Source organism: Nerophis lumbriciformis, linkage group LG33 (genome assembly GCF_033978685.3).
Source record: "Nerophis lumbriciformis linkage group LG33, RoL_Nlum_v2.1, whole genome shotgun sequence".
Taxonomy (NCBI): Eukaryota; Metazoa; Chordata; class Actinopteri; order Syngnathiformes; family Syngnathidae; genus Nerophis; species Nerophis lumbriciformis.
The window spans coordinates 1,278,389-1,305,709 of record NC_084580.2 but is presented as its reverse complement, the minus strand read 5'-3'; the positions used below and the strand labels follow the sequence as shown (position 1 = coordinate 1,305,709).

The 27,321-nt window shown below is 37.5% G+C and overlaps 1 protein-coding gene across 5 annotated transcripts in view; it reads right to left on the bottom strand.

Moving 5' to 3' along the window:
- Positions 1 to 20,995, bottom strand: part of LOC133575584 (dmX-like protein 1) — a 68,114-nt gene extending 47,119 nt beyond the window's left edge. For 3 of the 5 annotated variants that reach the window (XM_061928268.2, XM_061928269.2, XM_061928270.2), the window contains exons 1-11: positions 20,539 to 20,995; positions 13,085 to 13,253; positions 9,998 to 10,123; positions 6,921 to 6,998; positions 6,480 to 6,558; positions 6,279 to 6,393; positions 6,127 to 6,193; positions 4,493 to 4,677; positions 2,427 to 2,595; positions 688 to 844; positions 91 to 587 (exon numbers count right to left, since the gene is read on the bottom strand). In XM_061928268.2, the coding sequence (XP_061784252.1) occupies positions 91 to 587; positions 688 to 844; positions 2,427 to 2,595; positions 4,493 to 4,677; positions 6,127 to 6,193; positions 6,279 to 6,393; positions 6,480 to 6,558; positions 6,921 to 6,998; positions 9,998 to 10,123; positions 13,085 to 13,171 (1,560 nt within the window). In that variant the 5' untranslated portion in view covers positions 13,172 to 13,253; positions 20,539 to 20,995. The remainder of the gene's footprint in view (positions 1 to 90; positions 588 to 687; positions 845 to 2,426; positions 2,596 to 4,492; positions 4,678 to 6,126; positions 6,194 to 6,278; positions 6,394 to 6,479; positions 6,559 to 6,920; positions 6,999 to 9,997; positions 10,124 to 13,084; positions 13,254 to 20,538) is intronic. The other 2 variants (XM_061928271.2, XM_061928272.2) reach the window with 1 other exon arrangement.
- Between the last annotated feature and the right edge of the window lie 6,326 nt (positions 20,996 to 27,321).

Sequence of the window (27,321 nt, the reverse complement as noted above, 5' to 3'; positions counted from 1 at the left end):
GGATCAATTAACACCTTTTTTTATTGAGACACTAGATAAACATGAATAATCAATTTCAAGATAAATGTGTTAACGTGGCCTAACAATTACCTGTGCTTGTCTAAACATTCCGGGATGATATTCATCCAACCAGTCCACATTCCAGACCAACAAGGAGCCATCCATTGGATGGATGCTGAACAGCATGTCCGCTCCTCTGTTCCACTCGCCCAGAAGCACATCCACATGGTGCTCCACTGCGGTTAGCGGGAGGTCCTGGGCATCAGGTTTTTGAGAGTCGCTTGTCCTGTCGTCTTCTTCTTCAAAATTATCCTTGTTGTCAGCATCTGGAAGGATGTACAACAGTTTGGAATGAACATACTCCTTAAAATGGAGGCTTAGGACCAAACAATTTGAATAGATTTCTGTACCTTCCAGGGAGCATTCGTTCTGTTGCTCCAAGTTGCCGCGGAGCTGCTGCAGGAAGACTTCCATAGCTAAAGTTAAATGAAGCTCTTTGTTGTTAAGCCAATGGACAGTGAAAAAACCTCCAGGTTCCTCATCCTCCACTGCATTTAGGGAAGATATAGAGGGAAGCAGTGGAATGTCTGAAAAAATGTTAATAGAGTCAAACAATAATAAACGCCTCAGACACATTTAGAACATTTGTTAATACTGGTCTGCGATATCTGGGCTTTTTAGTCGAACCTGTGGCAGGGTTGATGCTGGCAGCGATATGAAAGTGACAGAGCGCGTTGGCATGGGGAAGGTTGGTGCTGCTCTTTTTGTGGTTGTAGTGTCGGTTTTGATTGTGGGGGAAGCAGCCACTGAGCGAGGGCTGTGGAACATCCCGATGAAAGGGAGGCTGAAGATATAGATAAATAAAAGGCAATTACACTGAATCAATAAGAAGCCGTATGAAGGTAACGGGTAGTTAATGATGGGTGTGGTGAGAGATCATGCAAATGTGAAGAATTGTGTACAAAACTAATGAACAAAAGTAATTTCTCACACAACTTTTTGCAAGACTTTGTAAGAAAGCTAATATTTACTCCACAGGAGAATATTTCCATTGTGGGTCCTCCGGACAGGTCTAGTTTTAATTAATCATTCCACAAGAGTATGCTTAGAGGTGTTGCTTAAAGCATAATATATGGATGTGACCTGAGCATCATTTTAATGTTCAATGTTAGCTAAAACAATTATTAAAGCAACTCTACCCTATATACTAGCCTGCAGAGAGAAAGCCAATATTCTCTCTGGATGAACATCTACATCATAACAAAGTCAAAAGTTTCTCTTCGCGTATGATAGGCAATTATGTTTCCCTTTTAACTCGTGCTTTTAACAATATATATATATATATTTTTTTTTTTATCGGACTAATCACACTTTAGAACTTTGATTATTGCAATTAATAACAGTACATTACTTTCTTGCATAATATAAATTAACTTTAAGAAAAGATCCACATTTTTCTACACAAATGCAATTTATTTTAATTAAATCCATGCTATTTATTTGCTTAAAACTTGGTAACAGTACTATCTTAAGTCATGTTGGAAGCACACCAGTCGAAGTCTCCTCTCTCATCTTTGCAATGGCGTAAGTATTGAATTTATCACTGACCATATAGCAACTATTCACAGCAAAGATAAAAATGATTGAGCGGTCGAAATAAATAGCGTGATTACACTAGATTAATGAAACCATTTTTTTGTGATTAATCGCATATGTTAACTTAGACAGCCCCCCTTTAATTTGTTTGTATGTTGTTTAAATCTCACAGTAGGCTTGTTTATTATCATCTGTAGTGTATTGCACCTTTCAGTAATAATGTTTCTTCTCAAAAGTTAAAACTATAGAAATTAATCTTGGATACACTTTAGAGTAGTCAGTGTACAGCTTGTAAAGAAGTATACCGGTTACTATCCACTGAAAATTAGTCAGAACACAGCCTTTGTCTAAAAAGCTGGCAACACCAAGATACGATAATTATGTCTTGCTGTAAAGTATGGTGGTGTTCGTGTCAAGGTCTCGGGCTGCTGAGCTACTGGTCAATGAGGGGAACCATTTCATTGACTTCCAATTCCGTGTACATGTGACATTGTGAAGCAGAGCATGATACTATACTTGGGAAACTGTGTCACACGGCAGTTTTCACGACGACAAACAAACAAATGACAAGATGTCTTGCTGATACTCTATTTCCTCAAATAGTCGTCTATTTGAATAGATGCCATGCCTCAATTGATTTCTAGTTGAACAAGTTGTGCTACTGGCACAACTTGGTGCCTGTTATTTACCTTTACAAAATACACCAGCAGCAGTGAAGATGTGGCATTTGTTAAGCAGAATATTATGATGGCGTTGAAAAAGAAAGAGCAGCTTTATGCAACAAGTTTGTTAATCCCTACCAATTGATTAATATCATAGTCTTTGCTTACATCCTGCGCTTGAATCTTCCCATTGCAGATACTGGACGAGCTAGTAGTATCACCATGTTGGTTGCTATGCTGACCAGATAGGAGGCTGTCACCTGGCAACAGCGTCTCCGCCCAAAGCCGACACACGCTGTCCTTACAGCTGGTGAGCAGGACATTACACACTGAACCACTGTGAAGAGAAAGGAAAGGTCAAGTCATAAAATAATATCAGTGTGTGGGGGGTCAATACACAGTTTGGTGAGACTGAATGTGAAGCTAAATGAATAATACTGTACTGAAAAAATACAGCAATTGTGATAACAACCAAATTATGGGAGAACACACAAGCACTGTTAAAACTTCAACAGGTTAAAGTAAATCAAGAATGTGTGGTGATGTGTAGTTTCTTTCCAATGCTTGTGATCTGTTGTCAAACACTGTGGACCTCTCCCTGTCTCTTTAGTAGGTTGACCTTTGCAAACAGTCAACAGATAATTGGATATTTATCTGTCTTTTAACTAGAGCGTACTAAACCATCTCTCACAGTGGAGCAATAATGCAGTATCAAGTGCTCAAGGTGGAACATGATTAAGCTAAGTCAAGACACTCACATCACATGTGTGTTCTGGTGCATCTATAAATAGCTTAGCCTAATAGCCTGTTTTCCCTTTGTTTAGGCTGATAAGTAGGCCTGAAAGTAGCTAGCAATACTTGATGTCACTACTACCTCTTGCCAAAAGTGTTGAGATCATGCTACTGTGTGAAATGGGTTGTGCAGATTTCTTATTGTGTTAACCATTGCTGGATTGTCACAACAGTAACAAATGTAATGTGTTGAATTGTGGTTGCTGCAATCTGTTTTACACTTCTGTACATAAAGAAGTAGGGTGGGTACCGTATACATTTTAACCGATAATAGTGCCAAATCAGTTCCTTTGAAAAGATGTAGGTGCTTAAACAGTGCCTGAACTGGTACATAAAAAATGGAAAACATACAAATTTTGTTTAAAAAAAAGTGTGTCTTTATATTTTTACTGAGTTTTGGAACATGTAAGCTGAACAGAATAGTCATTCAAATAGTTTGATGAAATAAATAAAATAACTAAGAAAAATCCATCCATCCATCCATCTTCTACCGCTTATTCCCTTCGGGGTCGCGGGGGGCGCTGGAGCCTATCTCAGCTACAATCGGGCGGAAGGCGGGGTACACCCTGGACAAGTCGCCACCTCATCGCAGGGCCAACACAGATAGACAGACAACATTCACACTCACATTCACACACTAGGGCCAATTTAGTGTTGCCAATCAACCTATCCCCAGGTGCATGTTTTTGGAGGTGGGAGGAAGCCGGAGTACCCGGAGGGAACCCACGCAGTCACGGGGAGAACATGCAAACTCCACACAGAAAGATCCCGAGCCTGGGATTGAACCCCAGACTACTCAGCACCTTCGTATTGTGAGGCAGACGCACTAACCCCTCTCCCACCGTGCTGCCCACAACATACACAACATAAAATTTAATTTTAAACAAAACAAATTATGTGACGTCACAGGAAAATGGACGGGTGTATATAACAATGGTTAAAATCAGGCACTTTGAAGCTTTTTTTAGGGATATTGCGTGATGGGTAAAATTTTGAAAAAAACTTCGAAAAATAAAATAAGCCACTGGGAACTGATTTTTAATGATTTTAACCCTTCTGAAATTGTGATAATGTTCCCCTTTAATTATGAGAGCAAAACCAGCAGCAATACAGAACACAGACTATGTGTATTAAAAGACCTGCTTGTGTTCAAATGTTGATTTTAGGTGTTCATTAAGCTGTTGACCTAAGCTGTTGAGGCCTGCTGTTAACTTAAAGAAGAGTGTCAGACTCTTGTGTGTCTGTCAGGATGCTACATTAAGTACACAACATTACTTGGATAAAATCACCTTCTAATACGTGTTGCAGGTGGCGGAGTTTGGATTTATTTATCACCGAGCTACTTTTTTTATGGTCTGCAACTATCGTTTACATCAGCACCAGTGTCTTTATGGAATCGAGTTTCGGTACCCATCCTTATTAACAAGGAGACGTGTGCATACCGTGGCATGTATTTGCTGGTCTTCCTCCAAGAGAAGCCAATAACTGAACGTGGATGGGCCAGGTACACAAAGGAAAAGGCAATCTCTCCCTGGAAGTCGACACTGGATTCCGAAGGGCTGAAAAGCCTGAATATCCCACATTTCCACTTACTTGTGCTGTACCACACCTTTACCAAGCAATCATCCTGAAGGTAAAAAAATAAAACTCAGTTAATTTGTCACTGTCATGTACAGTGCATCCTGAAAGTATTCACATTGCTTTACTTTTTCCACATTTTGTTGTGCCTTATTCTAAAATATGATATTTATTTTTGCCCTCAAAATTCTACACACAATAGTCCAAAATGACTGATTTTTTTCCCTTACAGCGTTTTGTTTATTTATTAAAAATAAAAAAACTCATAAATCACATGTACATAAGTATTCCCAGCCTTTGCTCAATACTTTGGCAGCGATTACAGCCTCAAGTCTTTTTGAATACGATGCCACAAGCTTAGGACACCTATCTTTGGGCAGTTTCGCCCATTCCTCTTTGCAGCACTTCTCAAGCTCCAGCAGGTTGGAAGGGAAGTGTCAATGCGCAGCCATTCTCAGATCTCTCTGGAGATGTTAGATCGGATTCAAGTCTGGGCTCTGGCTGGACGACTTAAAATACATTTACAGTGTTTTTCTGAAGCCATTCCTTTGATATCTTGGCTGTGTGCTGAGAGTTGTTGTCTTACTGAAAGATGAACCGTCGCCCCAGTCCGAGTTCAAGAGCGCTCTGAAGCAGGTTTTTATCCAGGATGACTCTGTACATTTCTGCATTCATCTTTCCCTCGATCCTGATTAGACTCAGTTCCCGCCACTTAAAAACATCCCTACGGCATGAAGCTGCCGCCGCCACCACCATGCTTCACTGTAGTACAATGATTGGCAAGTCCTTTTCAACTTATATTCAATTGAAAAGACAGCAAAGATGATATTTAATATTCGAACTGAGAAACTTTTTTGCAAATAATTATTAACTTAGAATTTAATGGCAGCAACACATTGCAAAAAAGTTGGCACAGGGGCTTTTTTTTACCACTGTGTTACATGGCCTCTCCTTTTAACAACACTCTGTAAACGTTTAGGAACTAAGGAGACCAATTATTTATTTTTTCCATAAAGAAATACAATCATGTGTGCTTACGGACTGTATCCCTACAGACTGTATTTATCTATATTGATATATAATGTATATATTGTGTTTTTTATGTTGATTTAATAAAAAATAAAAAATAAATTTAATTTCTTGTGCGGCCCGGTCCCAATCGGTCCGCGGACCGGTACCGGGCCGCGGCCCGGTGGTTGGGGACCACTGATCTTAAGGATGATCAGTTGAAACAGCGCTTTTGAGCTTTATGGCAAAGGCTGTGAATACTTACGTACATGCAAAAACCTCTAAAAAAATATTTTTTTACATTGTCATTATGGAATGTGTAGAATTTTGAGAACAAAAATTAATTAATTCCATTTTGGAATAAGGCTGTAACATAACATTTGGAAAAAGGGAAGCGCTGTGAATACTTTCGGAATGCACTGTATTTGTATACATTTTATACTGATTAAAAATTATAATTGATCAATGAAGCATGATTTAGCTAACTTACCTGACCAGCAGTAGCAAAGAATTCTCCGTCAGGAGAAAACCTCATTAAACTCACAGGAGAGGCGGTCCTGTGGACAAACAAGTTGAATTTCTGTTTTTGGCATACCCAAATGGCAAAATGCAGGAACAAATTAATGACACCTCATTACATACTTGCTTTGCCAGATGCACGTCCAACTTTCTGACAGCTCTCCTGCTTCAGCGTCTTTTTCTCCATCACAATGAGACCATAACTGCAGGCAATTGGTGCCAGTTAATAGCATGCTCCCTGCATTGATAAACGATTGAAAAAAATCTCATTTAGAATAAAAAAAGGCATGTATTTCATGTCAAGCATGTTTTATGTTCAAGTACCTTTGGGATGCCATGCTAGATTGCGCACTATCGACTGCAAAACAAATTGCCCAGTCTTCTCCCACTGGCAGTTCAACTTCTATTCAAAAAGGAAACAAAAACAGACTAATACTATCAGATACATTGTGACACGCAAGTGATCCGGTCACAATGAATACATCAATTATAAATAACCATAATAAAAGAGGCAATGTTGTATTTTACAGTTATTGTACTTCCTTGACCCAATTGCGATCATAAAAAAAACACTTCTGCATGGATGTCACAACAAGAATCAAATATGAAATGATAGTATTGTGTCATTAGATACAAATGTAAATTTTACATTTTTATCATCTTTATGTGCTTAACTTTTCTGTTTTACCTACCGCAAGGATATTCTGGGTTAGATTATTGGCTCTGACCAGTTATTTTGGACATTATGAATGAAAGGCTACTCACTGTCAAAGATTTGTCTTTTGGATCCTCATGCTGAACAGGCTCAAAAATGCATACCATGCTTCCATAGGAAGCTGCAATCTGCCAGGAGACAAAAGGTAAAGAGTATTAGGAAACATTAATAATAACAATTACTTCAGCAGGTTACTACAGCCACAGCTGATCATGCTAATGTGTTTAGAACTAGTGCCATTAGGGACCCTGGTATTGAAAACCTGGCAACTATAGCAGTGTGTTTAATTTAAATGTTCTATATACATATCTGTATATATATTTGCTATTGTGATGTCAATTCATTATTTAAACAGTCACCCAGGGTTGTCATGATACCAGTTGTTCAAACTGATATCTATGGATTTGTACGATTCCCTGTCTATTCAATACCATGATTTAAAAAAAAAGAACTCATGCACTTTTAAATTCACTACTTTATTGAATATACTCACTTATTGATATTGTTATTTTTTTAAATACAGTACAGTGCAAGTCCTTCTTTACCGTGGCTGGAAGTAAATATAAAAATTCCCTAGACAAGTCAAAAATTCCTCACGCCTATAAAAAGCTGATGTTGAGTCAGCACCACATTGTCTACCATGCACACTAATGATTCATTCAGTCTACGTGTTTCCATAATCACAATATTCAACGACCCCAAAAGGGACAAGCGGTAGAAAATGGATGGATGGATGGACAATATTCAACAAGTCTTAATGGGTGATGTTTATGTTAACAGGCAACATTCTCATAATAAGGCACAGGACTTGCAGTGCAGTCTTTCGAGTTGTACAAATTATATGCAAACTGTGCAACACTGAATGAAGGTCATGCTAGTCATAAATACACATGCAAAGGTCGAAAGGAATGAAAACGTACACATTTGCACAATAATGACTCTATTAGACAGATACCTCAATTAACATGGATATTTGCTCTCACATTCATAATGTTTATCTAAAATAGAGATGAATTCATATTGGTATCATAAATCTAAAACTAAAATAATCTGGCCTCGGATGTGTTTTTTTAACATAGAATAGCTTATTTTAAGAAAATCTTCTTTATATTTGTAGGAAAATCCATGTTTCTTCATAAGATTGACTTCAACCTTAAAGGGAAACTGCACTTTGTTTGGAATTTTGTCTATTGTTATCATTATGAGAGACAAGACCACACGTGTTTTTTTTAAGGATTCTAAAGATGATAAAACAACGCTTAAAAGATGCGGATAATGGGAGTCAGCATTGTAGCCCACAAAGCCTTCCATCAACGTTTTATATACACACTTTAAGTGTGTATATATATATATATATATATATATATATTTATAATGTAGTAACAGACATGTTCATAACAACATGTAATATGTATAATATTAACCGTATTTTGGTCATTTTATCTATTACAGGAACTTATTTGCTCAGCGCATTTATTTCCATCTCCATAGCAATGTTCCGACTTTTGGCAACAAATGTGTGTTCCAGAAACAATTCTGGAAGTAGGAATTTCAAGCAATTCAAGTCTGTTCTAATCATGGCAGACTTGGTAAGAGACAACATAAACAACTATTTTTCGACAAATGAGGATTCACAACCTTATCTTTTTTAAGCTGATGAACTGCTAGTTATAGAAGCAAGGACAAAGGGAGGCTGAAACGTTGGAGCAGACGGAAGCCGAGAGAGTGAGGTCGGCGTGATTTGATGCTGCAAATGTGGAACTTAGAGCCAGGCTATGCCATAAATGGCGTGCTTGCCCAAACTAAACGGGGGGAAAAAAATGTCTCTGGCCAGCTGGACCAAACGGACGACTGTCCATCGAGTGAGTCACTGTAATATTGACCATGATACATGCAGTACGTCTTGCTTGTTAGTAACTTGGTACAAATACATGCACTGTTGAGCTAGCTGTGTACAAACTAAACATTCAATGTGGGCTAATACTTAGCAGATACTGTAATATGATTGTTCATGTTTTTCAGTCAGTACAGATTGGTGTCTTATCACATTGTGTTGTGCATTACAAACTCAAAAGCTATTCAGCTGCTGATGCAGAAGCTACCTTACGGCTAATGCCGTAGCATAACGTTGCAAGGCGAATAGTTACTACGCTAAAAAAAGAGTTCGCTCTTACAATAACAATGTCACTAAAGCTTGGTTATTATACAGGTCACAGTACGTAAATTAAGTATTGTTGGCAGTTTTGGATTCATTTTTAAAGTGACTTTGAGGCAGAATGGATTGCTACCATTAGCTGCATTGCTAGCCATCTAAAACTAGCCAATTATTACAAATTAGAATGCAAAAACCCCCAAAACATTTTGTCTTCTTGTTTCTCATAAGGACTTAGGTTCAACCGAATTGGATTCAAGATCACGAGGTGGCTGATAAATGAGTGCTTAAGCACATTTTTTAAATTAATTCACTCAAGTTTGCCTGCTTTATTAACAAGGTCATTTTTTTAGTGTAAGATGAAAACTGATTATTGCCATGGCTTTGCAATCATAAAATACTTCACAAATTTAATCAGTCCACAGATCATATATTGCACCAGTCAAAAGTTTGGACACACATCTTCATTTAATCGTATGAGAAATCTTTTGACAGTTGGTGTATTTGTGAGGGGCATTTCTGTCTGTGACTATAAGCAGCTGCAGGTGCCAATTTTCCAACCAAACACGCAGGAAAGCAATTATACATACTTAATGTACTGTATTACAAAACTATTACATTCACACCAGCAGGGTCAACACATTGCAGACCGTGACTGCAAATGGTGGTTGAATTCAAACCATCACATTTACAAATAAGCTGAACTTTGAAGTGTGCTATTATTGTTTTTACAACAATGGATATTTTTGTAAATCATTATGAAAGGAACATAGCTTCTCCTTGATTGTCCTTTTCCTCACCGCGATGTTTATTTTGTTCTTATCACTGAGGCATGTGATGAACACTGTGATAAGGTCATGAGCAATATTGTGGTTAAACTAAAAAAACATGATTAAAAGAGCTTTTGTTAACTGTGTAGAAATGTCGCTTGAAAATGTGAAGTGGAAACAATCATCACAAGGATGTGGACCCTACCTGTCCTCCTTGCAGCGAGCAGTCGATGCATCCGACCTGGATGTTGCCATGTTTGGCGCCTGGGATGATCTGTAGTCGTTCAAAATCGCTGCTCAAAATGACCACGTCACAGCCAGATGCATAGGCCTATTGAGAGCAATTAGAGTGGAGGAGGAGACGCAGATAGGTGTGATAAGTTACAACTGATATGGGCTCCTAACAAAAGGAAAGCGGGACAAAAAAGTTCCCCTTGAGATCTCTTATTGAACAATATCTTAAGAGTTTGCTTTGAGATACGGGTAGTGGGATAAAAGTTGCATCATCATAGCTTTGTACAACATAGAAGAAGTTCCTGTAGTAAGGGGAAGTTATTTTTGCACCATAATCTTAATCACACACCAATCAATACCACTAACTCTATGGAACGGAACATAGATAATTTTCTATTACTTAACCTTGCTTGTGCGGTCAAGCCTGCATTTGTTTGAAAAACCCCAGTAAACACTGGGGGTAGTAGTATTACAATCTTAATATATTTGAAGAAAACACAGTCAAAACTAATTTAAAAAAAAAGGGAAATAATGGAGTACACCAGTGCAGTCCATTTCTCCATTTAATGAAACAAATGGTAATCCATGCATCCATATGAATGGATTACGATTCAACCTTTAATATATTTAAAGGGGAACTTCACTTTTTTTGGAATGTTGCCTTCTATTCACAATCGTTATGCAGGAGAAGCACACATATTTTTCTTCTTCTTTTTTTTTAAAGCATTCTAAATAGTAAATACATCCGATCAAGTTTGCTTACAATGGAGCCTATGAGAGTCGATCAACTGTATTCTGCCTATAAAAGCCCTTAAAAACACTGAAACACCTCCATTAAAGGGGAACTGCACTTTTTTTTGGAACTTCTCAATCATTACGAAAGACATGACGATGGATTGATTTTTTTTTTAATGCATTCTAAATATTAAATAAACGTAAATAAAAGTTTACTTATAGTGCAGTCAATGGGAGGTCCTTAATTCCGCTCATAAAATGCAATGAATAAGCAATCAAAAAGTACTAAGTATTAGTGATATTGTTATTATAAGTCTTAACGCAGACAAACTATTTATAGCGACACTGTGATAACAAGTTTGTGTAGTTTATTGTAGATCATAAATGATGGCTGAGGAACTACTCCGACAAGTGGTTCCCCCCTCAGCCCGTTTCTTCGCAATGATTATGAGATATTCTTCATCTAAACGGGAATATGTGAACATCCCAGCAGCCGGAATCCTAAATACAGCAGACCTTATACAGTAAGTGATGTTTTATTATGTTTTTTGGCTCTCATGAAGTCTACAGTGAGTAATAATCGGGTGATGAATTAAAAAAAAGAAAACGTGATGCTTTTTTTAAATGAATGCGCCGTGTATGCTTAAAATGATCAAAATACATAAATGTTAAATGTTATTATAAATGTGCCCGTTACTACATTACATATATACTTATATCATGTACAAAAAATTATAATGGAGAGGTTTGGATGTTTTTTCAAGGACTTTATAGGCAGAGTTGAGCGTTTTCCATGGGCTCCATTGTAAGCAGACTTTTGATCGCATGTATTTCGTATTTAGAATGCATAAAACATTTTAAATAACATCCATCGTCATGTCTCTCATAATGATTGTGAACGATAGGCAAAATTCCCCAAAACGTGCAGTTCCCCTTTTAAGATGTTATATACATACTGTTAGTATATATGTAATGTAGTAATGGGCACATTTATAATAACATTTATGTATTTTGCTCATTTTAAGCATAGGCGGTGCATTAATTTCAAAAACGCATTATGACATTCGCTTTTTTCTTTGACAACATCACTGATTATTACTTAATGCAGACTTTTTTGAGAGCCAACAAACATGATAAGACATCACTTACAGTACAATGTCTGATGTCATCAGAATGCAGATTGATAGAATTTTGTTATAGTCCCGTTTAGATGAAGAATGACTCATAATCCTTGCAAAGAAAAGGGGGGTGGAACCAAGTGTCTTTTTGTGTCGTTCTAGCCATTTCTGGGTCTAAATTGGCTGTCAAAGTGTACTAGTTAGTCGGAATATGTCCTGATCCTTCTACTATCCAGGTGAGAGGCATGATTTATGATCTAGAATAAACTTCCACAAGCAAGAAAGCCAGGAAGCAGCTTACCACTCGATGTCAATATAGGCACACAAGCTTGTGATCACGGTGCCGCTCTAAATAGTTTGTCTGTGTTAGCACTTATAATAACAATATCACTATTACTTGGTTAATATTCAAGTCACAAAATGTAAATGGAGTATTTGTGGTGGTTTTTGGATGTTTTTTGGGGGGTTTTATGAGCGGAATGTAGGGCCTTTTTTGTAAGCTGACTTTTATGTACATTTATTTACAAGTTAGAATGCAAAAACATATATATCAGTTGTCACAGCTTTCATAATGATTGTTCAATAGGCAAAATTCTAAAAAATGTGCAGTTTCCCTTTTTAATAAGGCAAGCATCGCAAATAAGTTAAAAAGTATATTGCTATTTGGTCCGTTTAAAAAAACAACAACACAAGGATAAAAAGACCTGTCCTATATGAAAGGTATCATTATGACTTCTCTTATGACCCGTCACTACACAGAAAATAAAATGCGCAGGGACATGTATATAAAGTTGAATCAAATGTAAGGGTGGCAGCATGGGGGCCCCTTTCAGCCTCGTTTGCAGAAAAGCTAGAAAATGATTTCCCTGTTTGGAGTCACGTTTTTCTTTTGCAACATACTTAACACACTTCTGATTCATTTTCAGGCAACAAAACACTATTGCTATGTAAACAAATGGCCAAAAGGACCCCTCCCTCCCTTTATGTTGTCAGTTGAAAGTGGTCTTGTGTAAACGTCCTCTTGTTTAAACGTATCCTGGTATTATCCCTGTAGGAATGGATTTATCAGTCAACTTCACCTGACTCTCATTTAAACTGAACCGCTACTCTCTGATTTATTTATTAAAAATATACCACAATAACATAACACAATATTAATTTGTCAGCCAGAGTGGAATGTAACTGTTGTAAATGATGTAACTTACCGTGAATGGTACATTGTTGACGCTCCCTACAGAGAAACAATTGTCTCCGGGGTTAACTGCCCCTGTGAGGACCTGATGAAGATTCATGACTCTTGTAGATAACTCCTTCCTCCTACTTTCTCACAGTGGTCTTCATCTTTAAAGGTCGCCTGAAATTTGATGTAACAGGCTGTGTGACAGATAGGGAAAGAAGGAGGGACTGATGAAGCCTGATATAAACAAAGGATGTTTTGTGTTTTTGTAATCCTCAAGCACGGAGCTTATTACTGGACTCTTTTAAAGAGTCACTGCAAAATAACAAAAGCCATAATATAAGGCTTGGTGTTCATCCAGTAAAATACTGTAGCATTGTTGGTGTGACACATAAAACATCTTGGGTCTGATTTACTTAAGGTTTGCGTGTACTAAAAAGCATTGAAATGTGATAGCACACGCAAAACTGATCGTATGCAAAAGTGAGCAGAATAAGGCATGCAATTAATTTTGCGTCTCTGTCTTCATTAATATGCAAAATGTATGCCGATCATCCAAACGCCCACAATACTGAGAGGAGAAGATGAAAATATAATTATTCAGCACGCACAATGTGATTTATCAACAGCCATCACTGTTTTGCAAGCATTATTTTGCATTTTATTTAGCACTTGTGAGAAGAACGCGCAAAGTGACAGTTCCACAGACGGCTGCAGGATCAGTGCTTGCGCTACACAGACAGTCGATGGACAGACAAGAATCCTCCGTCCTACGTGTGAGTATCAACATTTTGGATGGTCAGAAAAAAAACAAAAAACTATTAGACATATCGTCTATTCAGGAACATCATTTTAAAATGTTATAGTTGCTAGAGAATTCAACGGGCTTATTAAAACAAATTCAATTGATGTGTTTTGGTGTCCTTTAGTAATTTTTTTTAATGACGTTCTTTTTTCCCCCACATAGATAGAATATATTAAAATATTTCATGTATGAAAAACTTCTTCAAGTATGCATTTTTTGCATCTTGAGCAGAGTAAGTAGCCTCTCTCCAATGAGCGCACCTTCAGCGGTAAAAAAATAAAAACAATTTGTTTCATTCTAGTTGCACTGTAAGACTGCTTCTAAAATGCCCATAAAAAGTAGTACATGTCTGCTGCTTTTTTAGCAAAATGCCACAGGTATGATGAAATTAATGTGGAGTAAATGACAGTGTCTCTGTGGTGATGCCCTGTATAGTACATGCAAAAACTTTACAATTGCACACTCAGTGTTAGTAAATCGCACGCAACACACCTACTAATCGTGACAACACAGAGATGAAGGATGCTAGACCACACCTTTGCACCGCTTGAGGATGCCCCACAGGTGCTGAATTGGGTTCAAGCCTGGAGGAGACATACTTGACCACCCTGTCTCCTTCACCTTCCTCAGCAAGACACTTGTTAATTTGGAGGTATGTTTGGGCTCCTTATCATGTCGGAAAACTGCCAATGTAGGTAGGGGATCATTCTCTGTATTTCAATGTCACTGTGCATGTTGGAATGTATGTTTCCTCTAAAGGGAACACAACTCCCCAGCAGTCCAGACCATGATGATGCTACCATTATGCTTGAATGTAGGCAAGACACATGGTCCTCTCTTTTCGACAATAATGGCTCTGTGCTGAGTCATTTGCAGTGGACAAATTAAGATATACAATGGATATTAATATGGTACAGCATACTGCAGCAAAAACCATTGCTGAAATTTTGAGATTCTGGAAGGTGGACTATGTACTGTTTGGTTACATAAATCCAACACTGCAGTTGATATAATATTTGATAATATTAGGATAAACAAGTGATCATTTACGTACTGGGATGTAAATAGTGACAGCTACCATTAGAGGTGGGAAACTTTGGGCAGCTCACGATTCGATTACGATTCAGGAGCAAAGATTCAACTAAAAATCGATTATTGATGCATCTTTAATTTATGTATATAGATGCAGTTTTATATTTATCTTACTTTCACTAAAAAGTGTTGTTTACTTGCAACTTTGAAAAACGGTCCATTTGTAATAAAAAACAGTTGAATTAATTCCCACATTTATTTATTATTTATTAATGGCAATGTGTGCAAAACTGGAACACTAGAGCCCTGAAATAAAGGAACTGGTCGGACCTGTCTGTGAGGTGGCTCAATACCATCCATCCATCCATTTTCTACCGCTTGTCCCTTTCGGGGTCGCGGGGGGTGCTGCAGCCTATCTCAGCTGCATTCGGGTGGAAGGTGGGGTACACCCTGGACACGTCGCCACCTCATCACAGGGCCAACACAGATAGACAACATTCACACTCACATTCACACACTAGGGCCAATTTAGTGTTGCCAATCAACGTATCCCCAGGTGCATGTTTTTGGAGGTGGGAGGAAGCCGGAGTACCCGGAGGGAACCCACGCAGTCACGGGGAGAACATGCAAACTCCACAATTAGAATAATACATAATGTTGGATATAGAGAACATACAAACCCTTTATTTATTAAATCACAATTTGCAAACAGCTAAAATGATGTACAAAGCAAACTATAACCTGCTACCCAAGAATGTACAGCAATTCTTCTCAACAAAAGAGGAGAAATATAACCTTAGAGGAAAATCTAATTTAAAACATTTGTATGCTCGTACAACACTTAAAAACTTTAGTATATCAGTATGTGGAATTAAATTATGGAATGGATTAAGCAAAGAAATCAAACAAAGCACCAATATGATTCAATTTAAGAGACTGTTCAAACAAGTGTTCACAAAGTACAAAGAACAAAAATTATGACGAACATCTTGAACCCTTTTTTTTTTCTCCTTTATTTTTATTTTTTTATTGAGACAAAGATTATTTATGTATTTAATATTTGTTTGCTGACTATGGTATATTATGTATTTATTATTTATTTGTTCACTATTCTGTTACAGAGAACAAGGAAATTGGATAACATTGCTATGGTATGAAAAGGGGTAGGATTAAATAAGCTCTGCTTCTTACTACTCCTTTTCGGATGTGCTGTAATGAAACAACTGGAATTGTGTGATGCATTACATTGTATTGTATGCATGTTCGAAATAAACTGAAACTGAACTGAACTTTGACACACACATTCAGTATACTATACATAGTGGACTCTTCATTAGGTACACCTGCACCATCCCTAAAGCTTGTGAGCAATTAAATGACGGTATTGACAATTTAGCCTATACTGTACTACGATAGCAATGCGATTTTTTTTTTTTATTGCCATTGCTTGTAAAGTTAAAGCATATAATTATAAATCTATCACATCAAAATAGTTCATACTACAGGATTAATACAATGGCAGCTAGAGGTGGGAGAGATAATCGATTTTTAGATGCATAGCAATTCAAACATGGACGATTATCAAATCCATTAGTAAACGTCAATAATCGATTGTTGATTTATTTATTGTAAATAAAGTATTCCACACAGTTCTTTAATTTGCCTTTAACTTGTATTGCCTCAAAATACGAAGGTCCTGAGTTCAATCCCGGGCTCGGGATATTTCTGTGTGGAGTTTTCATGTTCTCCCTGTGACTGTTGTCTGTCTATCTGTGTTGGCCCTGCGATGAGGTGGAGACTTGTCGAAGGTGTACGCCGCCTTCCGCCCGAATGCAGCTGAGGTACGATCCAGCACCCCCCACAGCCCGGAAACGGACAAGCGGTAGAAAATGGATGGATCTTTTTTGTAACAGTTAATGAATGAAGCGCACATTTGTAGTCGTTTCCCCAAGTTAGCTGCAGAATAATGGAACGGATTAACCAAAGAAATCAAACAAAGCACCAATATGATTTAAGAGACAGTTCAAACTACAAGTGTTCACAAAGTACACAGAACAAGAGGCAAAGATTATTTATGCATTTAATATTTGTATGCTTACTAAGGTATATTATTTATTTAAAGGGGTAGGGTTAAATAAGCTCTGCTTCTTCCTACTCCTTTCCGGATGTGCTGTAATGAAACAACTGGAATTGTGTGATGCATTACATTGTATTGTATGCATGTTCGAAATAAACTGAAACTGAACTGAACTGAAGTTGCACATTAAATGACAAAGTAAATAAACCATGATGGAATGTCGGTGGCACAAGGGGTTAGTGCATGTGCCTCACAATACGAAGGCCCTGAGTTCAATCCCGGGCTCGATTTAAGAGACGGTTCAAACTGCAAGTGTTCACAAAGTACACAGAACAAGAGACAAAGATTATTTATGTATTTAATATTTGTATGCTTACTATGGTATATTATTTATTTAAAGGGGTAGGATTAAATAAGCTCTGCTTCTTCCTATTCCTTTTCGGACGTGCTGTAATAAAACAACTGGAATTGTGTGATGCATGTTCGAAATAAACTGAAACTGAAATTGAACTGAACTGAATTTGCACATTAAATGACAAAGTAAATAAACCATGATGGAATGTCGGTGGCACAGGGGTTAGTGCATGTGCCTCACAATACGAAGGTCCTGAGCAATGTTCCCTCTAATTGTTCATGCGTCTGAGCAAACACAAAAACTCCCTGAGCATTCAGTGGAGCACATGTGAGCAACATCACACGTGGCAATACCAGCAGCACACCTGTCCCAAACCAATCTTTTATAATAACACTCAAATGAGAGGAGTCATTTTCATGAGATTATTTAGTAATATTAGTGATTTGGCCCACTTGTAATGAAAATAAAATAAATCTTGTTTTTCATAAGCTATGGATTAGTATTGTACAATATGTCTGGGTGGGGGTCCTGCTTTGGAAATCATTTGTACCCTTTTCAGAGATCACATTTAATTGCCCTTAAACATCCTCATGTTGCACAATGAAATGTAAGCATAGGATAAAGTGTGCATTCCTGTAACTTTCTCTAGTAACAGCATTCCATGATTAATATAAATACATTAACATTAATAATAAATGACAGTACAATAAGCACACGTATGACTGAGGAGTCATAGTGTAACTTTGTGTGGTGTTTGAGTTGTCCGACTTTTTGTGTGGCCATAAACGCACCAGTGGTTTAGTGGTATGCGTGTTGGTGACAGATGACAAGCTGGTTTTGGCCTGGTTTGTACGGCAGAAAATGACTAGTTTTTCGAGATAGAAGTTTTTTATTCATGTTTTTGGTGTGGTTATGGCCGAATAGATGTTACAATAATTGAACGGTGTTCAATTGAACGGTGTTGACAAACACCGTTAGGGCTGCTTGTTGTCACTGTCACTCAGAGTTGCATTGCAAAATTACACAGAATAAATGTGTTTATTTTGTTTACAATTCAGATGGGATTTGATTTGGTGCGCGGCATATATTTGCTGTGCGCAGAGGACGCTTGAGCAGTGCGCAATTGCGCAGGCGCGCACCTTAGAGGGAACGTTGGTCCTGAGTTCAATCCCGGTCTCTGGATCTTTCTGTGTGGAGTTTGCATGTTCTCCCTGTGACTGCGTGGGTTCCCTTCGGGTACTCCGGCTTCCTCCCACCTCCAAAAAAAAAGCATGCACCTGGGGATAGGTTGATTGGCAACACTAAATTGGCCCTTGTGTGTGAATGTGAGTGTGAATGTTGTCTGTGTTGGCCCTGCGATGAGGCGACTTCTCCAGGGTGTACGCTGCCTTCCGCCCGAATGCAGCTGCGATAGGTAGGCTCCAGCAGGGCCGGCCCGTGGCATAGGCCATATAGGCAAATGCTAAGGGCGCCGTCCATCAGGGGGCGCCGCGCCAGTGCCACAAATGTTGGAGAAAAAAAATAAATAAAAAAAGTTGGTACTATTATTTCTAAATACAAAAAATAATCCCACGTTAATTAAAATGCAAAGTAAAGCCTATTTAATAGAAATATTATTTGTTACAACATTACGCCCCCCCCCCCCCCCCCCCTCCCTTCCCGTATCATGATTCTTTTTGGACGTCACCACATCAAAAAATCAACACAAGATGCCAAAACTGTCAGGTGCCCAGGGAAGAAAAAAGAGAAAAGAAGAGGAGGAGAAACGAGAAAAGACAGAGGTAGCAGGTAGGTAACGTTAGCCTACATGAAATTATTTGTCTGTTACAGAATGTGATAGTAACCTGGCTTTTTAGCATTAAGCTAATGTTACATGATTCGGCAATTGCTAATCAATAAATAGCTAGTTCTGTTTTAACGTCGGGTTAATATTGTGGAGGGGGCTAAATTGTTATGGAAAATAATAATGTAACGTTAGGTAATTACAGTACTCCCACCTTACATTCCTCAGGGACATTTCTTTCTTTCTTTAGTTTATTTCGAACATGAACACACTTACAGTATAATACATCACACAATTTCATATCATTTCACTTTACATCATGTCCGAAAAGGAGTAGGAAGAAGCAAAGCTTATTTAATCCTACCCCTTTCCCACTTCAAAGCGTTTACAAATATATAGAATCATTTACTGACCTTTTTATATAATAAAATAACATCTATGAATTAGTATACAACAGTTTTGTAATATGTAATTAATTAATTAATTCAGTCATTATTAACATACTGAGATGAAGAATATCTTATTTTCAATAAGGTTGAAAGTATTTCTCATAATTCTTCTTCTTTGTACTCTGTAAGCACTATTATTTTGAACAACCTCTTAAACTGGATCATATCAGTACAATTTTTAACTTCTTTACTTAATCCATTCCATAATTTAATTCCACATACTGATATGCTAAAAGTTCTAAGTGTTGTACGTGCATATAAATGTTTGTATTAGATCTTTTAAACAGGTGTTTTTTGTTTACATTGTTATTGCCTTCTGGTTAGCTAATGTTTGCCCTGCAGGTAATCGTCACTTTTCCACCCCTTTATATATTAGGTATAGTTGTAAGTAAAAAAAAAAAGGTCAAAGACAAAGCTATTCGGGTTCTTGTGAGTATATACACTTCACTGCCGATGTGGGGGGGCGCCACCTAAAATCTTGCCTAGGGCGCCAGATTGGACCTCGAAAGGGACAAGCGGTAGGAAATGCCTCGATATTTGTATCTTTTTTTTGTAACAGTTAGTGAACGTAGCGCACATTTGTAGTCGTTTCCCCAAAGTTAGCTGCAGAAGTTGCACATTCAATGCCAAAGTAAATAAACCATGATGGAATGTCAACAGACCAACTTGTCAGAATGTAGCATTAGGTAGAAACATTTTTGCTTTGTTTTTTAAAAGAATACCAGCTGGACTGAACTTGAACATTTCGATTCCACGTCTTATTTCCTGTGCTGTGGCGACTCATGTGACGAGCGGGCAGCATTTTTACACCAGGCAGGGCTACCAAACAACGCATTAAAATAACACGCAATAATCATGTCATGTGTCCACTATGACGCGTACATTGTCTTTAACAATTAGGCTTCGCCACCTGGACCATGACAACACTGCTGTCAAGTCAAGCTAGTCGAGGTTTGAGATGAACTTAAAACTAGTACTCACCTTTTATGGCGCACTCCTGGGACAGTGTCTTTCCAATTTAAGGGTCCGCTGCCAGTCTTTGCTTTGCGGACAGCTGTCTTATCGGATAAATGCAGGTCTACTATGATAAGGTTTCCCCGAACTGGTATCGATTCGGTTCCCCCTTAGTTAGCTAGCTAGTGTTAGCGCGATGCTAGCCATTGAAGCTCTCCTACCAGCCTAATTAAAGAGGCATATCGAGAGCCCTTATGACTCATGCTAAGCAACCCTAGCAGCTACAAACTAATTGTTGTATTCGTTTTGTTGGGTGCTAGACCAGAAGAAGGAATTAACCTCTCCTCAAGGTTAGCAAATAGAAGGCTTCATAAGAGGACGCTTTTTCCCTATGTTGGAGATGCGTCACGATAGTGACCGCTCGCTCGCTCGCAGTGCATGCTGGGACATGTAGTGTTTTAGAAGAGTAGCTAGTGCAGCAAACACATCGTTTAAAAATGCCGACTAAGGTTATGAATTTAGAGCACAGATTATGATCCGATCAATATGGATTTCGCTGCTTAATACTGTAATGATGGGTACGGGAAGACCACTATTTTTAGAGTTAATATCCTAAATATCTCAAATAAAACTAATTCACAGGAGCAATACGAAGGTCCTGAGTAGTCCTGGGTTCAATCCCGGGCTCGGGATCTTTCTGTGTGGAGTTTGCATGTTCTCCCCGTGACTGCGTGGGTTCCCTCCGGGTACTCCGGCTTCCTCCTACCTCCAAAGACATGCACCTGGGGATAGGTTGATTGGCAACACTAAATTGGCCCTAGTGTGTGAATGTTGTCTGTCTATCTGTGTTGGCCCTGTGATGAGGTGGCGACTTGTCCAGGGTGCACCCCGCCTTCCGCCTGAATGCAGCTGATATAGGCTCCAGCACCCCCCGCGACCCCAAAAGGGACAAGCGGTAGAAAATGGTCAGATGGAAAACTAATTCAGCACCAATTTGAATGCGAGCCATGCTAAATGCTACAACTCTTTGGATGAAGCCCTGAACTTCTGAAGGGTAAGAATGGCAGGCATAGACAATTTTGTCAAACATTGTCTGTCTGTGGGCAGTACGGTGGAAGAGGGGTTAGTGCGTCTGCCTCACAATACGAAGGTCCTGAGTAGTCCTGGGTTCAATCCCGAGCTCGGGATCTTTCTGTGTGGAGTTTGCATGTTCTCCCCGTGACTGCGTGGGTTCCCTCCGGGTACTCCGGCTTCCTCCCACCTCCAAAGACATGCACCTGGGGATAGGTTGATTGGCAACACTAAATTGGCCCTAGTGTGTGAATGTGAGTGTGAATGTTGTCTGTCTATCTGTGTTGGCCCTGCGATGAGGTGGCGACTTGTCCAGGGTGTACCCCGCCTTCCGCCCGATTGTAGCTGAGATAGGCTCCAGCGCCCCCCGCGACCCTGAAGGGAATTAGCGGTAGAAAACGGATGGATGGATGGATGGATGTCTGTCTGTGTTGGGCCTGCGATGAGGTCAAAGGTGTAATAGCGTGTTGCACAACACTGAAATGAGAATAAGACAACTAATAATACAAAAGTGATGTAATTGTACTCTGACTTGTGAAGTGGTTAATTGTAAAAAAAAAAAAAAAAAAAAAAAAGGAAACCATTTGGGTTTGTAGGCACTGTCAAGAACAATGAAAAACAAGAACATTGAAGGTAACAATTATTGGAGTAGAGGGGCCCAGAATGCCTAGGAAAGGCCCTGCATGTAGACTAGGGGTGTGGGAAAAAATCGATTCGAATTCGAATCGCGATTCTCACGTTGTGCGATTAAGAATCATTTGTCATTTTTAAAAAAATCGATTTTTTTCTTTTTTATTTATTGTTTTTTTTTCATAATTTTTTATTTTTTTTAATTAATCAATCCAACAAAACAATACCATAACTATGCAATCCAATTCCAAAACCAAACCCGACCCAGCAACACTCAGACCTGCAATAAACAGAGCAATTGAGAGGAGACACAAACACGACACAGAACAAACCAAAAGTAGTGAAACAAAAATGAATATTATCAACAACAGTATCAATATTAGTTACAATTTCAACATAGCAGTGATTAAAAATCCATCATTGACATTATCAGACATTTATAGAAAAATTAAAAAAAAGAACAATAGTGTCACAGTGACTTACACTTGCATCGCATCTCATAAGCTTGACAACACACTGTGTCCAATATTTTCACAAAGGTAAAATAAGTCATATTTTTGGTTCATTTAATAGTTAAAACAAATGTACATTATTGCAATCAGTTGATAAAACATTGTCCTTTACAATTATAAAAGCTTTTTACAAAAATCTACTACTATGCTTGCATGTAAGCAGACTGGGGTAGATCCTGCTGAAATCCCATGTATTGAATGAATAGAGAATCGTTTTGAATCGGGAAAATATCGTTTTTGAATCGAGAATCGCGTTAAATCGAAAGAAAAAAAAAAATCGATTTTGAATCGAATCGTGACCCCAAGAATCGATATTGAATCGAATCGTGGAACACCCAAAGATTCGCAGCACTAATGTAGACCAGACTTTTTGAGACTGGTTCTATTATTTTTCTTAAGTACTCTGTGGAAGTTAATTTTTGTCTTCATTACGAAAACTTTTTGGACACTGAATGGAACACAATTTTTTTGAGTTTGAATTTTGTGAACTGAATTTTATTTTTACATCAAATTATGCTGACAATTTCATTGAATAAAATTTGTAGGCAAAAATTGTGTGTTTAAAAATTCAGTATGTAAAATTTTGGTATAATAAACTATTTCAGTTTGAAAAAAAGTCAGTGTAAAAAAATCAAGTGTGCAAAAATTTAGTGGAAAAAAAAAACAGTCTAAAAAAATTCAGTGTATAGAAATTAATTTAAAAAAAAAATCAGGGTATAAAATTCAGTGTAAAAAACTTCAGTATGGAAAAAATGATGTGTAAATAAATTCAGTAGAACTATTCATTGCTTCACAACTGAAGACTCCAGGTAAATTAAGAATGAAGCACCTCATTGGCTGGTTCTGAGAAAGGATCGATTGCTATGCATAGTTTTGAAGCAACGAATATTTCTGCACTGATTTTTTTTACACTGGATGTTTACACACTGAATTTTTAAACACTGTAAACTGAATTTTTAAACACGAACATTTTGCTCACATATTTTTATTCAATGGGTCAATTACATTGTCAGCATAATTTGATGTAAAAAGATTTCAGTTCACAAAATTAATACGCAAAAAATTCAGTTACATAAATTCAGTGTCCAAAAAAGCGTTTGTAATAAAGACACAAATTAACCCCCATAATATTCATACAGTAACATTAAATATATGTTTTATTTAGATGGAAAAAAAGCTTACAGTTGGAGGCACTTGAAGGTGAGACAGCACAGACATTCCAATTTGAGGTAACAATGCAAAAAGCACTCATATGTTTACAAAAAACTGAAAAGAAAATATGATGGGCTCTCTTGTTGTATGTTTTTGATCATAATTATTAACAGAGAGTAATTGCTCATCATGCTTTATTCAAAATTGCTGGTTTTTTATGATCATGTGATTATTTAGTGCGGTGATAGTTGATGTGGTTTGCATAAAGTTCTTGTAGTAACCATTGAGTCTTTGCCAGAAAAATATAAACAGGTGACTTGAACTAAATGTACGATTATGTATAATCTGTAAATTCAATAAGAAAATAAACAAAGTTATGACTTATCTCTAGTATATGGATGTTACGTTTAGAATTGAAGTTAAATGTGCAAATGTAATTTGTTATTTAACCTTCTGGACCAAACAGTAGCAAAATAAATGAAAAAAAAAAAAGAGAATGATTATATCCCTTACATTTCACCAAGCATTTTTGTGGGAGAACATCTTCACACAAAGACAATACTATAGAAATGCATTTAAGAGTAGTCAGTGCACAGCTTGTATAGCAGTATGTATTTACTATCTGATGGAAATGAGTCAATTCACATCCATTGTTCTTTAATAGTTTAAAACACAATGAGTATATCTCACAGTTAAACAAATGTCAATCTCTTGCTGTACAGTACACTGTATCCTAAAACATAGTTTTATTTCTAGACTATGATATTGTCCCATCCATTTTCTACCGCTTGTCTCTTGAGCTATAATAAAACTGTTGAACTCGTATGTGAGATACTATGTATCTGTATACTTTTGCCGTATATCCAAAGAAACAGCTAGAGATCGAGATTGCAATGATCCAAAAGAGTGCTAAATTAGGAAGTAGAGCGGCATGGATGCTTCAAAACAAATCTATGCAAGTGGGGATAAAAGGAACAGACTTCAGTGATGAATAATGGAATGGCTGACATGTCATGACATTAGTGGAGGTTGGCAGCATTTATTGTCATGGCAATCAAATGGTGAAACATTCAACAAAGTAGGTCAGTGAAGAAGTGCACAGTCTTTGTGTGTTTCACAGTCTTATATTGTTTTTGACTACCGTCTTTCATAAATGCATACATGTGAAGGCAGCTAATTGCAGAACGTTAAAATGATGTCTGATGTACAGTATATTTCTTTGCATACGGTTGCTGAATTTATTCGGCAAAACACTGCAGCCTATGGAAAATAAACATTTCTAAGTTATAGGTGATTTCTATTATAAAATAGCTGTCACAGTGCTGTCGTGGATGGGAGATTGATTGTAGGAAATAACGTTCTACAATATGGATAAAGTCAATAAATACTGTGGGTATGGAAAGTATTCAGACCCCTTTCTATTTTTCACTGTTTCATTGCAGCTGTTTGGTAAAATCCAAACATTTCATTTTATTTCTCAGTAATGTACACTCAGTCATGTCTGTGTGATCATGTTTTGTTTTAGTCATGTTCGGTTTTGTTTTTGGACTTTTTGTGCACTTTTGTTTGTTTTGTCACCATAGCAACCATTAGTTTCACCTGGTTCACATCCTCATGTCACGCACCTGTCTCACGTTTTCACATTTTGAGTCACGCACCTGCTGTCACTAATCATGTCACTATTATTTAAGCTTCCAGTTGCCAGGCTGTCTTTCTGGCGACATCACTCTCTACACACCCTTATTGATGATCCATGCTGCTTTTTTTCATGTCCTTTTCTTTTTCCAAGTAAGTTCTCTTTATTCAGGCCATAGTTTGCAAGTTTTGTTTTATGTCCATAGTTCTGCCTAGTGATGGGTTGATGAGGCGTCATGAAGCGTTTCGACACATTGCAAAACTGTATTGATACTGTGTTGATACTGTGTCACTAAATACTGACATCTGCTGGACATTAAAAATCCCTACAGGCAACCTATGGACCGACTCAACTGACACTGATTTTATGACCTAGTACAGTGGTTCTCAAATGAGGGTACGCGTACCCCTGGGGGTACTTGAAGGTATGCCAAGGGTACGTGAGATTTTTTTTGAATATTCTAAAAATAGCAAAAATTCAAAAATCCTTTATAAATATATTTATTGAATATACTTCAACAAAATAAAGTTTAGTAAGTTCATAAACTCAGTGAAGCACAAGCTCAGGTTTGTCACTAAAATGTCTGTCAAAAAGAACTGTGAAAAGAAATGCAACAATGCAATATTCAGTGTTGACAGCTAGATTTTTTGTGGACATGTTCCATAAATATTGATGTTAAAGTTTATTTTTTTGTGTGAAGAAATGTTTAGAATTAAGTTCATGAATCCAGATTGATCTCTAATACAATCCCCAAAGAGAGCACTTTAAGTTGATGATTACTTCTATGTGTATAAATCTTTATTTATAATTGAATCACTTGTTTATTTTTCAACAAGTTTTTAGTTATTTGTATATCTTTTTTTCCAAATAGTTCAAGAAAGACCACTACAAATGAGCAATATTTTGCACTGTTATACAATTTAATAAATCAGAAACTGATGACATAGTGCTGTATTTTACTTCTTTGTCTTTTTTTTTCAACCAAAAATGCTTTGCTCTGATTAGGGGGTACTTGAATTAAAAAAAAAATCACAGGGGGTACATTGCTGAAAAAAGGTTGAGAACCACTGACCTAGTATATACAATAATATAAACCAAGTCATTGTATTTCATTTAGGATTATTTCATAACTTAATTTAAATAAAAATATATTTTCTGTCTTTTTTAGATATAGTCAATAAATAATGTGAACATGTATCATAACATGGAAATCTAAGAGAACGTGTTGTGAATGAGGATGCTTGTGGACCTGGAAATTATTATTTATTTATTTTTTACACATTTTTATAAAAAAAAAAACAGTTTTTCCAACGTATTCAATTTTAGACCCTTTCTCTTCTTAGTTATTATTTCTCCGGCTGTAGAAAAGACCCGCTCACAGGGCACAGAGGAGGCGTCAGTGCGACACAGTTCGCGTATCGGTCACGTGACCGAAACAGCCCATGATCGGTCACGTGACTTTCTAAAAGCGGTACGCGCACCGACACAGGGTTTTGCTCTATGAGCTCGACGCATGCGCCGATGCATCGGTGTTGCCGGACCCATCACTAGTTCTGCCTTCATGCTAGTGTTTTATTTTCATAGCCACGTTTTGTACCTCCGCTGCGTTTTTTGTTTGTTCCTTTTAAGTGTTAAAATTAAAATATGTCACTACCTTCACGCCATGTCTGGTCCAAGTTCACTTGAATCTCGGGAAAACAACCACTCCAAGGTCCACGTTTTGACACTCAGCACCCCATCTTGACAGAAAAAAGCTAATGTCGACGTTTTTGCAAATTTATAAAAAAATTTAAACTCAAAAATCACATT